This window comes from Asterias amurensis, chromosome 2 (genome assembly GCF_032118995.1).
Source record: "Asterias amurensis chromosome 2, ASM3211899v1".
Lineage (NCBI taxonomy): Eukaryota > Metazoa > Echinodermata > Asteroidea > Forcipulatida > Asteriidae > Asterias > Asterias amurensis.
The window spans coordinates 4,600,378-4,613,776 of NC_092649.1; the positions used below are offsets into that span (position 1 = coordinate 4,600,378).

The 13,399-nt window shown below is 38.4% G+C and overlaps 1 protein-coding gene across 1 annotated transcript in view; it reads left to right on the forward strand.

Moving 5' to 3' along the window:
• Positions 1 to 5,288: 5,288 nt before the first annotated feature.
• LOC139933931 (uncharacterized) overlaps positions 5,289 to 13,399 on the forward strand; it is a 28,800-nt gene continuing 20,689 nt past the window's right edge. Inside the window, exon 1 of the mRNA XM_071928168.1 lies at positions 5,289 to 5,803. Coding sequence (XP_071784269.1) covers positions 5,677 to 5,803 — 127 coding nt within the window. The 5' untranslated portion in view covers positions 5,289 to 5,676. The remainder of the gene's footprint in view (positions 5,804 to 13,399) is intronic.

Sequence of the window (13,399 nt, forward strand, 5' to 3'; positions counted from 1 at the left end):
CTTATATTCAAAGTCTGTGGGGATAAAACTGATTGGTTCATTATTTTAAAGACCCTAGACACTATTGGTAATTGTCAATCTCACTTGGTGTATCTCAACATATGCATAAAATATCAAACCTGTGAACATTTGAGCTCAATCGTGCATCGGAGTTGCGAGATATAATAATGAAAGAAAAACACCACTGTCACACGAAGTTGTGTGCTTTCAGATGCTTAATTTCGAGACCTCAAATTCTAAATCTGAGGTCTTGAAATCAAATTCGTGGAAAATTACTTCTTTCTCAAAAAAAAAAAAAATACTCCACTTCAGAGGGAGCCGTTTCTCACAATGTTTTATACCCAACCTCTCCCCATTACTCGTTAAAGTTGTATGCAAATAATTATTTGGAGTAATTACCAATAGTGTCCACTGCCTTTAAATAACCACATAACTGTAACGTGTAATTTTTCTCAACATGTTGTAGAATAGCGGAAGGCGCTGTAGGTTTTAATACAACCAACTTGACATTAATCTTAAGAGTAGGATTTGAGGCATTGCGTGAGGTATCAATGTATTTGATATGCAGTAATACCATAAGTGTATATCTACTTGCTGGGTAGATTATGTTCTTTTGTGAACTTGCCTTGCTTTGTATTCTAGTAATCCGCGAAGTAGATATTTTTTTCTGGAATTCGGGAGACTTCTCAGTTCTGAAAAGAACTGTCCTGCCTTTTAAGGATTCGGGGACACTATTGGTAATTACTCAAAATAATTATTAGCATGAAACATTTCTTGGTGACGAGTAATGGGGAGAGGTTGATGGTATAAAACATTGTGAGAAACGGCTCCCTCTGAAGTGCCATAGTTTTCGAGAAGAAGTAATTTTCCATGAATTTGATTTCGAAACCTCAGATTTAGAACTTGAGGTCTCGAAATCAGCCATCTAAACGCACACAACTTCGTGTGACAAGGGCGTTTTTTTTCTTTCATCACTATCTCGCAAGTTCGATGACCGATTGAGCTCAAATTTTGACAGGTTTGTTATTTTATGCATATGCTGTGATACAACAATTGTGAAAGCTAGTCTTTGACAATTACCAAAAGTGTCCACTGCCTTTAAAGGATTTGGGTTGTCTTTGTAGGACGCAAAACACAATGTACACTAATTTACATGGTACGAAGATATTGATAGTAGAAAGCTTCCCCTAAAATTGTATTTGCTGAGGTTCTGTACTTTTTGAGAAATTAGTAAAACAAGCGACGAAACATTATTTTAGCTTGTAAAACGTATAATGGTATTTACATGCTAAAACTGAGACGAACATTACTTCGTGCCAGTGTTTTACCCATTTAAAAAAAAAAAAACTACAGCACCTCAGCGATAACATTTTGAAGGGAAGCTTTCTACCATCACTAGCTTCAAACTGTGTAAATATCCTGTAAACCCGACGACATTGTGTATTGTGTTACAAAAAGTACCCGACCCTTTCAAGGAACATGACATAATTGGTAAGAAAAAAAACCTCGTCTTAAATCACAGATTTGCATAAACCTTACCCGGTCTAATGATGATGATAATAGAAAACGTCACTTGAAATATTTATGTCTGAAATGTCGTGTTTGATGAGAAATAAATTTAACTAATTCCAGTTGGTCATGCAAAATGTGTAAATGGTTTTTCACAATTTTCTCGTGACCCATCAGATGGCCGATCGACCTCAAACTTCTATACATTTGCCAGTTTATAATAATAATAATAATAATAATAATAATGAACCATTTTTGTAAAGCGCATAACACAATCACAGGGAAGTCCCTATGCGCTTAGAGATGAAAACACAAGAGAAGCAAAAGTTAATAGAGATGTGAAGTAAATACAAAAGCAAAAGCAGTTTATGTATATGGTGGATTACATAGAGTGCTTACACACCCAGTTAGCCCAATTTTTTTTATTTTATTTTGTGTTCCTTTTATTTTAATTCTTCGGACAATACAAACATTATAGAAACAAGCTGAGGCTGTCCAGGAAAAGGAAAGGTCACAAAAGATGTGCCCTCCCAGACCTTGTTTGTAAAAAGGGTAACAATTAATTCACTATATGAAAAGGTCTGCGGTAATCCCATGTAATGACTATCTCTAAATGAGTTGGGGTGGTTCGGAAAAGAACCATTGGTTTCAACTCGACGTTTTGATGCTCTGATCGTCTTCTGGAGATTTTTTTTTTTTATACTTAAAATAAACACAGAAATCTAAGTGAAAATAAAACGAAAGATGGCAAGTAAAAGCATTACACAAACAATATATATATGAACCACCATAATATTAAAACTAAGGCCCCTATTGTCAAAAAATTAAATAATAAATAACATAGTAAATACATAATAAATGCAGGTATATAAAGCATTACACAAACGATGTATAAGAACCACCATATTAAAACTATCTTAAAACTTAGAAACATTTTGGAGTGATTACCCAACGTGTATGTTCCCTTTAAAGGACGACACAACACGCGCCAAGTCGCTGTATTAACGATCACGCATGTTTGCGTTTTCCAAAAGGGATCAGTGGGCGAGGAGGGTCGTAGAAACAGTGATCAGTGTCTAATCAAATAGGTCGGGGGCAATAAAGAACCATTATTTCTCAGTTCATCTTTCAAAATTGACTGTCGGTAAAGAATTTCCTCCCCGCATGTCTGGTTATTCTTTCAATAGGGAAACAAACAAAATGATGGATCAAAACAATACAGTAATACCGGTTTGTTGAAGATATTCGATTCAGTTTTGAATGCCGAGAATAACACAAGTGCTGCATTTCGGCGGGAAATAATTGAAAAATGGGGGATAAATCTATCCGTAAAACGATCAATATAAAGCCCTTTCTGTTCTCGTGATATTTGAAGCATTTCCCATCTCAATTTGCTGGAAGGAAAGCCAGCCTATTATCGATGACAAACTTGGGGCATTTCAGATATGCCAGATGCTTAGGATAATTGGAAATGGGGAAGGACGAAATTGGAAATTTATATGTTTGTTTTTCGAAAAGGAATCAGAGAATACAGAATTCGAGAGATTCGTCTTTTCTTGTCACTTAAAGACGAGAGCTCGATTCAGATTTTATCATTGTTACTTATCCATGTAAATAGGGAGTTTAGTTTTGTTTTTCCTCCAAAATGTTTTTGTTTTGTTACAAGTGGTACAGATTCAAATTGGGTCACATGACCTGACGCTCAATGCACTGTAAATTGTCAAAGACCAGTATTCTCACATGTTGTACTCCAACATATGCAAATAACAAACCTGTGGAAATTTGTGCTCAATTGGCAATCGAAGTTGCCAAAAAAATGGGGAAAAAACCACAATGCGTTTTCAGATTCCTAAAAAGACTGCAGACTTGAATACTTGAAAATTAAAATATTATTTCAGTGATGAATTACCTCTTTCTCAAAAACAACGTTACTTCTTGAGAGAGCCGTTATGGTTTATTATCAACAGCTCTTCATTAGTCGTTACCAAGTATTTCTTTATGCTTACAACTGTTTTGAGTATTTACCAATAGTGTCCGGTGCCTTTAAGCAATGGTTACTGGTACAGTTTGGTGGCGTGGACTTTCTGTAAAGAATGGGGCGTGGGAGGGCGCGTGAGGAGAAAGCGAGCTTATGCTATCGTCGAACTTTGAAGGATTTTGTTCAAGAGCATGGTGGGTAGTAGTCGATAATCCGGGGGGGGTGGCGAAGCGAAGGAGGAAGTATCAACACGGGAAATGCCTCCTCCTTTTCACAATAAAAAAAGGTCAAACCTTCTTTTCTAATAATTGTCATTCTTATGGAATGAAATAATTGTTTTAGTGTGATTTGAAGTAAAATGGGGGGAAATGATCCTGCCTTTTCCAATTACAGTGAAATGTCTACTACAGGGAACTTCCGGGTCTTTATTTGTCCTTTGACCTTTAGTAGAGTAATACATCGATGCGAGACGACCCAGTTTAATCTGATTGTCCCTACCCAAATCAATATAATTTGTGATACTATTTCAATTTTTTGTTTACACAAAACATTGAGTGTCTATCAATCTGATAGGTGTTAAAGTTCACACCAGTCCAACAGAGAAATACTCCCGTCTTCAACACTGTCAGAGTTTGGAAAGTAGCATGCTTGTTCGATTTAAGCAATCGATAAACAGACCACTTGCTCATGACGTCATTTCAGAAGGACACCCTCTAAACAAAAGGAGATTGTTCATTGGCCAGTCCTGTAATAGTTATCGTTTCCATTGTTTTATCATATTGGTTAAGATGACCCGAAAACATAGTTATTGTAAGCTTGTTTATACGATGTACATGGATTTCTGACAAAACCTTAAACAGTTTGTTGTAGTAATAAAAGAACACGTTGCCTTGTATCGGTCGAGTTGGTCTTTGAAAAAGCGTTTGTATTGCATATGCATATTGCATATGGCTAGAAAGATGTTGTAAAAGTAGAATATAATGATCCACACAAACATGCCTCGAAATTGCACGGTTTTCCTTTTATCTCGGTCGGCCAGTTATGGGAGTCAAATTTTTGAATCCCAATGGCAGACCGTCTTAGTTCGCAAAGTAACAGGAAAACCACGCAATTTCGAGGCAAATTTGTGTGGATTATTGTATTCTACTTTTAAAACATCTTTCTAACCATGTGCATTTTATAACAAACGGTTACAAACACTTTTTATAGACCAGCTCGACCGATCCAAGGCAACGTGTTCCTTTAATATTTTTTTACTATAATTAAACACGTTACCACTGAACTTTAATGAAATTTTCGTATGCTTGAAAAGTAACGGTTAAAAACGAGACGATTGAAATGAATGTACTTTCCCGCCAAAATAATGTTGCGTTTTCTCTTTTAAGTCATTGATAAACAAAATGTTACCGTGGGCAGACTTCGCTCCTGGCGAACATCGTCAAACACTTGCGTTATGTCTTTCCAAAAAAGAAACAAGTTAGAAAGGGGAATCCTGTTGTTCTGATCGATGATATTCCATTGTGACATTAGCACCCACGTGCCACTCCACGGCCAATCAAACAAATGTCAGATTCTCAGCGCGCAAAGGAGTGACGTCACGACCAGTTACAGCGAAGCCCCTCTAACCATCCATCTACCCGCGCCGCTATACTCAACAAATTGCATCGCATTGCAAGTTGGTGACGGGAAGACGGAAAACACACACACACACACAGAAAAGAACGGGCATTCTCAACTTGCTGTAGATCACAGCCGTAATAAGTGACTGGCTATAACAACCGATACAATTTATAGGGACTAGCCAATCAGAGCCCCTCACTTTTCGGTGGTACGCTGTGTGTGGTGCATGTGATAAGACAGCGTGCTGCGATACGGTGCTTGACAGTAAAGCGAGAAACACGCTAGCGAACGGGACACGATACTTTTTATTTCTCTCTCTTACTCTCTATTTCTCTCTGATGAGCAAGCAGTCAACCCTCATCGAGATCATGCTTATGCGTGTCTGATAACACACTGTGCTTGTTCTTAAGTTTTGTCCTGCAGAGTTGTTACTTCAAGCACTCAAATCTCCTAAGTTGTGCCGGCCGACACCAAGCAACCGATAAAGCCAAGTCACTCCACGGCAAGGGACGAGCACCCTATTTTTTTGACCCGGGCCGGTAGGCCGTTAGCGTCCAGTCACTATAATCATGTCGGTTACGAGAAACAGCGGTTTTCTACTTGTTACTCTACTGTTTACTTGGGTGGTTTGTCGCGCTGAGTTGGCAGATTTCGTGGAGAATGCTGAGGTGGCGAAAGAAGTATCTAATGAAATTGGTAAGTTTGATATGTCTTTTAGGAGGAAAATTTAGTATTTTTTTCTTTTTAGTTGTGTATCCCTTTTTTCATCCTATGTCATTTCAAGACAGTGAGGGAAATTTTAAATTTACTGTACTTTTGTAGCATTGTCCCCCAAATTTGTTTAACCTCTGAACAAGCTTAAGTTGTAGCCTACTCTGCTTTTAGAAGAAAATGTAGTATTTTCTTCTTCTTGCATTTTTATCTTTTTATATGGGTTCCATTTGGGGCATATTGTTTTATCAGTTTCACGATAGTAACGTAATGTGTTAAAATTTACCTTTAAGCCCTTTTCACACTACAGGTATTTCCCGGGAAATTCCCGGGAAATGTTAGTCGATCTGTTCACACTACAAAAAAAATCCCGGGAAATAACATTTTCCCGGGAAATAATTTACCCAGTTAAGGGGTAGGGTTAAAGGAGTTAACCCCGGGGTAAAACTTTTTTCCCGGGAAAAGCAGCTAGTGAGAACGAAAGCGGGTCTAACTTGCCCCACCTTTTGCTTCCACTGTGTTGAGACGTCATTAATCTCGAAAGGTCACAGACGTCAAAAATAGCGCGCCAAATAATTTGCGTGGTAACAATAGCCCTTTTTTGTTTTTTCCTTCTGAAAGTGTTAATGTTTAGGTACGAAAATAAAAGTGAATAACATCTGTAATTTACAAATAAATATATGAATTAAAAAAATTTACCACGTGAATGGAATAGGAATAGAATAAATAGTTGGCGTGAACAAGCTTCCTTCTCGTACACACGCCATGTGTGTATGGTATTTCGTATTTTTACATGTACTTGGCCGTTGGTGGACTTGTGTTGTCCAGAGTCAGATTTGAGTTCATCGATCGACATTGCTGTCTACAACCTGACAGTAAATATTTTAGCTCAATTTGTTGCTCAATTTCTTACGATGGGTAGAAGTGACCGATGGAGTGATGATGAAATTTTGAAACTAGTTGCATTTTGGGCCGACGATGTAGTCCAAAAACAGCTAGATGGGCATAGGCCCTACAAGACACGGGAAAGTTTTCTCAAAATTGGCTGACTGCCTGCGTGGTGCTGGGTATGAACGGACCCCTGCCCATTGCAAAAAAAATAAAAACCTTGGGTAAAAAAGACTTTAGGTCGGTAGGATACTAGTTTTGTTTTTCAAGGCCTACATATTTTCTATTGCATAAGTGTTCTCTTGCAAACATTTCTTTTTAGAAGAAACATACATTTAAAAGTCGTTATGAAGCCATGAAAAAAATGCTAGCCAATATAGGGTTTAAGCCTATTCCGTGTTCTTTCTTTGCACGATGGGAAAACAGCACTGTTGATGTTGGAAGGGAAGAATGCTTCTTTTGCTTTCTACATCTATTGTCAGATTGTGCAAAATCGACCATGCGGTATTTTTTTCTATAAAACCTTTAATTACCTTGGCCCTAATATCATGGACATTATTATGCAATCCTTCGAAAATGCCATTCAGAAGATTTCTAGGCCTTACCCCAGGGTTGATTCCCTTAACCCTGCCCCTGAGCAGGGTGAATTATTTCCTGGGAAAACATCATTTCCCGGGAAATTCCCGGGAGTATTTTTGTAGTGTGAACAGATCAACCAAAAGTTCCCGGGAATTTCCCGGGAAATAACTATAGTGTGAACAGGCAAAAATTGAGATGAACGCCAACACAAAACCTCTGGGTAAAACACGGACACAAAAGTCCATTCAATTACAGTTCTCAAAAGAAAGAAAAAAACTGTCGCAGAGTAGAACGCTCCCTTTCGCTTTTTCTAATAGCAACTTGCTCCCACCACCAGTGGCCGCTCTTCATGGTAGACCAGATTGACCTTTGACCAATACTTCAGCAAGTGCCATGAAACCCATCAATCGCACGACAAATTCCATACGATTGTTATACCGCATGTCTTTAAAACACTGTCACAGCAATCGTCTTCTCCTGACAATACGTCAGCGACGTCTTCCCCGAACTGCAAGACTTCTTCTCCGCCGTAATCACACAATATATTGGTATAACAACACGCAAATACACAATTTATGTGCAGCCATTTTGGGTCGCATGTGGCAAGGATTTTGCAGCCGGCCGCGTGGCATTATGGGAACGGACTTCCTTCCACAAACATTGTAACTTCCGCATATGAGCTGACCTGTTTACCACATTTCCTGGGGTTTGATCGTAAGTGTGAAACGACCTTGCATATTCCTGGGAAATAGTACTCCCGGGAGTTACCTAATTGGGATAGTGAGAACGGTTGCTGGGGTGGCGGTGGGGTTAAAAACTCCCGGGATTTTCCCGGGAGTTTATTTCCCGGGAAATGGCTCTGTAGTGTGAAAAGGGCTTTAGAAACGTGGTCCGTTGAAAAAAAACCCGGAATAATCTTTTATAAAATTTACCTTTATGCGGTCCATTGCAAAAACAAATTTGTGATTTTTTGTTCAGATTTTGTTATCTATGAACATCAAGCTTATAAAGATGTATCCTGCTTTTAAGAAGAAATGTGGTATTTTCCTTTTTTTCTTTTTGTTGAATATCGCTTTATCAACTTCATGATAGCGATGTAAATTTTAAAACCTACCTTTTAGAAATGTAGTCTGTTGCAAACAAAAGATGCACTGTATTTTCATTTTTCTCTGAACTAGCTTAAGTGGTGAAAAAAAAAACACGCACCACGCACAAAACAACAAAAATTACAGCTGCGATGTTTTATCCAGCATAGCAACAAATAATGCAATTTTATAGAAAGTGTTGGATTTCCTTAATTTCATGGGCTATGAGTAAAATTTATCAGAGCTTAGTTCTTAACAATGAGCCAGTGCATGATCATCAAGTTCTGGTATTACAAATACCGTATTTGTCATATTTTACCCAAACTCTAATTTCTATTCTTTACAAGCTGTAGACCTATCGCCAAAAGAACAGAAGTGTATTTTGAAATTGTCCGTTTATCTGTATTTTTTTTTTTTTAAGAAAGAAGGAAACAAAAATCGGTTACACTGCGAATTTAGAGACTTCGTGAACAGTGGTTAAAACTGTTGGTTTGTGTTACGTTTAAACAAAATTCGGATGGTTGTCTGGGTCCGGTTCATTTTGATTTATCCTATAGCTCCAAAAAGCTAACAAAGATTGGCAGGGATTTGGGTCTTTGCCTTATTATTCTGGAAAGTTTAGCATACAATTTGTTTGGTTTGGCTTTTCGCTGATGTACTGTTGGACAATCGTGGGAAGGCCGTTACTGGCGGATATACACTGAAGAAACTGGGGTGTTAAAATTTACACCGTGGGTGTTAGGTAGGATTTGAAACTTTGCATGTGTGGAAATATAATATGGACAGGTTTGCGTTAACACCATATAATGACTATCTCTAAATGATTTGAGTTGGTTCTGAATAGAACCGTTGGTTTTAACTCAGCTTTCTCCAGAAGACGATCAGAACATAACTGAACGAAACGTCGAGTTGAAACCAACGGTTTATTTTCAGAACCACCCAACTCATTCTAGAGATAGTTATTACATGGTGTTACCGCAAACCTTTGGGTGTTGTCACATAATATAGATACCAAAAAAGAATAAAAATATACAAGATTTAAAATGTACAAGTGTTAAAATAACACTCATTCCTACCAACATAATAACATACGTGATGTTTTACACCCTGTGGTGTTACATGGTGTCAACTTTAACACTTCAGTTTTTGAAGTGTATTAACGTGGGGAAAAATAATAAGGCTTAATCTCAAAGCACATAAATCAAATAATGCGGTGTCTTATAGAACGCGTAAAAACATTCGGAAGACAGGTTTTTAAAAATGTTGAATTGTGAGACCGATTAATGTAGCACCTTAGTATGATGTACATTGTGCTGCGGTGCATTCAGCAGCCACTGCCAGAAACACCGCGAAAAGTGTTAAAAGCGTTCTTTTACTTGCATTACACGACATACGGGACCTACGGCTTTACGTCCCATCCGAAGGACGGAGCAATAATTGTCAAATGTCTTGCTTAAAGGCAGCGGACACTATTGGTTATTACTCAAAATAATTATTGGCATAAAACCTAACTTGGTAACGGTAATGTAATGGTGAGAGGTTGATAGTATAAAACATTGTGAGAAACGGCTCCCTCTGAAGTGACGTAGTTTTCCACGAAATTGACATGGGTGTTTTTTCTTTCATAGTTATCTCGCAACTGAGACGACCACAGGTTTGTTATTTTATGCATATGTTGAGATACACCAAGTGAGAAGACTGGATTTTGACAATTACCAATAGTGTCCATTGTCTTTAAGGACCATGTGGAACTCGAACCATAACTCTGCTTAATAGACACAACACAGCTTGAGTCCAGGGTTCTTTACCCGCACGGCCACAACACGGGACCTATGGCTGTCCGTCCCATCCGAAGGACAATGCAACAATAGTTAAGTGTCTTGCTTACAAGGACGTGAGTGTCACGACCGGGACTCGAACCCACACTCTGCAGATCAGAAACGCCGGAGCTTGTGTCCGGTGCGTCTGACCGGTCGGTCTCGACACGCCTATACCGATTACCCCGGATATACATTTCTGTCCCAAAACATGCTGTACATACTCCTGAACATGCGTTTCTTCTATGAGACTCGCTATAGACGAAAACAGAAAAGAAACAAGTGCCTGTCACAAGATAGATTTGTCCCCCCCCCCGTTTTTTTCGTTGCACATATGAGACGTGACTACTGATTTGAGTTCAATGTATACAGGTTGCTATATGCTCTTCATAAAAGTATCAACGATTGATCTTTCGTCTAAAATGCACTTTTAAATTTACGCGTGATAAGAAGGACACGAAACGGTGGACTGTTTTTATTTTGAGCTTCTTTATTGTTTGTTGGTTGGTTTGTTGGTTGGTTGGTAGTTTTGCATAGTATTTATTTTAGTAAGGGTGTTAGAGCTAAGTGTAGGGCGTAGGTGTGAAACACATTTTGACCTTTTGGGCGAGTGGGCATCCCGAGCCACCCACCCCGTCCCTCTCACAAATTCACCCAGAGCAAATGTCAATACCGGTATGGAATAAACCTCATGAAAGTTAACTAAGGACTTAAAGAAAAAAAAAAAACGATCCGCCAGGTCTTCACAACTCTGCACGAATGTGATATGGCATTTTCCGTAAATTAACTACCCACGTCCGTGAACAGCAATTGCATTTTGATGCAGTCTGTAGGTCTGAACACACACGTACTGTACACCATCCACAATTTTCCTTATCCATGCCTAAAAGGATTTCCCTCTATTTTCACTGGGCAGTAGACAGAATTTGTTATTTTCTTGGATTAAATTTGTTTCCCAAAATGTTCAAATGCCCTCGAGACATCCTAACAGCACTTCTGTCTAATACGAAGTCTACAATAAAAACCAGAGAAGACGAAGGGAAAGAAAAACAAGGGTTTTGAATCCTCTATAGAGAAACAAACTGACATCCTTTTAAAAGCACCCATCTTTCTTCATTTGTTATTCTTTCTCACATCGCCAAGTCTCTTTTTTAAATAAAAAATTTTCTCCGTGAAAAAACAGAGACGCTATTTTAACAACGGCTGTCCGCGCGAAGCATTACTTTTTGTGTGAATTGAATTATGAAGGCATATATCCCGTAAACCGATTGATAAGTGATGGTAAATATTTATATAGAAAGCACCAAACTGCATTAATTTTTTACAAAACTCGTGAACTAGGTTTGGGCGCACCGACAGATACAACCTTTATGTATTGTTGCCGTCCGCTCTATCCGTGTCACCAAGGCGTCTCGACTTCCCCCCGTACGATATCATTATTTGACGGTCTACTTCCTTTGATAGGGGCCGTACTTGGCACTTGAGTATTTTTTATGACAGTCGTCAATCAATACCAATAATAAGCGAACACTTTAAACAAAGATTTATGATGTTTTTTCCATTGACTTTTTTGTGTGAGAAATGGCTATTTTGACGCCCAAATAGTTTTGTTTATTTTCGCAACTTGATTTACACTCCATTGCTCTTTAATTTGTTGTTTGTGAAATCTGACTCCCTTTTCTATGCATGGTTTACTTTTGGTAACTCTACAAATTAAGAACCATAAACACTTCTTTGTACTGACGAGCTTTTGATATTATAAAATATTGTGAGAAATTACTCCTTTTGGAGTAATGTGGTTTTAGAGAAAGAGGTAAACACCTTTAAAATGTGAATCTGAGAAAGGATTAAGGGAGGAAGCCCTTCCGGGCATCTTAAAGGAAGATGGGCTTCGGCAATCATAAAACGCTGTCTATGTTTTTTAAAACGGAAAGTAGTAGAAGTTTTAACACAATTTTAAAGAAGAGGTTTTTGTCTTGAGATTGTAAGTCTAAAAATGTATCTCGTTGTTAAAATTGTCAAATACCCTTTTCCAAAATTAAAACACCATTTCCCCCCATACGGATTTCTACTTTAGTTATTGTCGCTGAACCTCATCTACCGAGTAATAACCTCAGATTGTACCTCATTAGACTGTCACATCCTAATTACCCCCCCCCCCCCGCATCTTCCAGTTGACACAGTACTATATCATCAATCGTAAGAGAAAGACGAAATCGCAATTAGATTTACCGATACGTGAGTAACACATTCCCTCTAGGCTTTACATAAAAAATCCCAAAATAGCGATGTTAAACATCAATCTTAGAGACATTGGGCACTTTTGGTAATTGTCAAAGACCAGTCTTCTCACTTGGTGTATCTCAAAATATGCATAAAATACCAAACGTGTGAAAATTTGAGCTCAATTGGTCGTCGAAGTTGCATTATAATGAAGCAAAAAAACACCCTTGTCACACGAAGTTGTGTGCTTTCAGATGCTTGATTTCGAGACCTCAAATTCTAAACTTGAGGTCTCGAAATCAAATTCGTGGAAAACTACTTCTTTCTCGAAAACTACGTTACTTCAGAGGGAGCCGTTTCTCACAATATTTTATACTATCAACCCCTCCCCATTACTCGTAACCAAGTAAGGTTTAATGCCAATACATATTTTGAGTAATTACCAATAGTGTCCACTGCCTTTAAGTCTATCTAAAAACCAAACTACTCTTTGGTAATTGTCAAAGACGAGCTTTCAATGGTGTATCCCAACATATGCATCAAATAACACATCTGTGAATATTTTGGCTCAATTGGTCACCAAATTTGCAAGCAAGCAATGCCTTTGATGCATAATACAAGGCTTCTTTATTATTTTAGTGAGAAACTACCTCTTTCTTAAAAAAAGAAAAAAAGAAAAAAAACTACGTTACTCGGAGTGAGCATGGAATGATTTTGTGGCAGTGTCGTGGCCGAGCGGTTAAGAGCACCGAATTCAAACTCTGGTGTTTCTGATCAGCAGAGTGTGGGTTCGATTCCTCAGCCGTGACATTGTGTCCTTGAGCAAGACACTTAACCATTGCTTCGTCCTTCGGATGGGACGTAAAGCCGTTGGTCCCATGTGTTGTGTAACGCATGTAAAAGAACCCAGTGCAGTTATCGAAAAGAGAGAGGTTCGCCCCGGTGTTCCTGGTTGTGGCTGCTTAATGCGCCGTAGCACCTTGTAAACC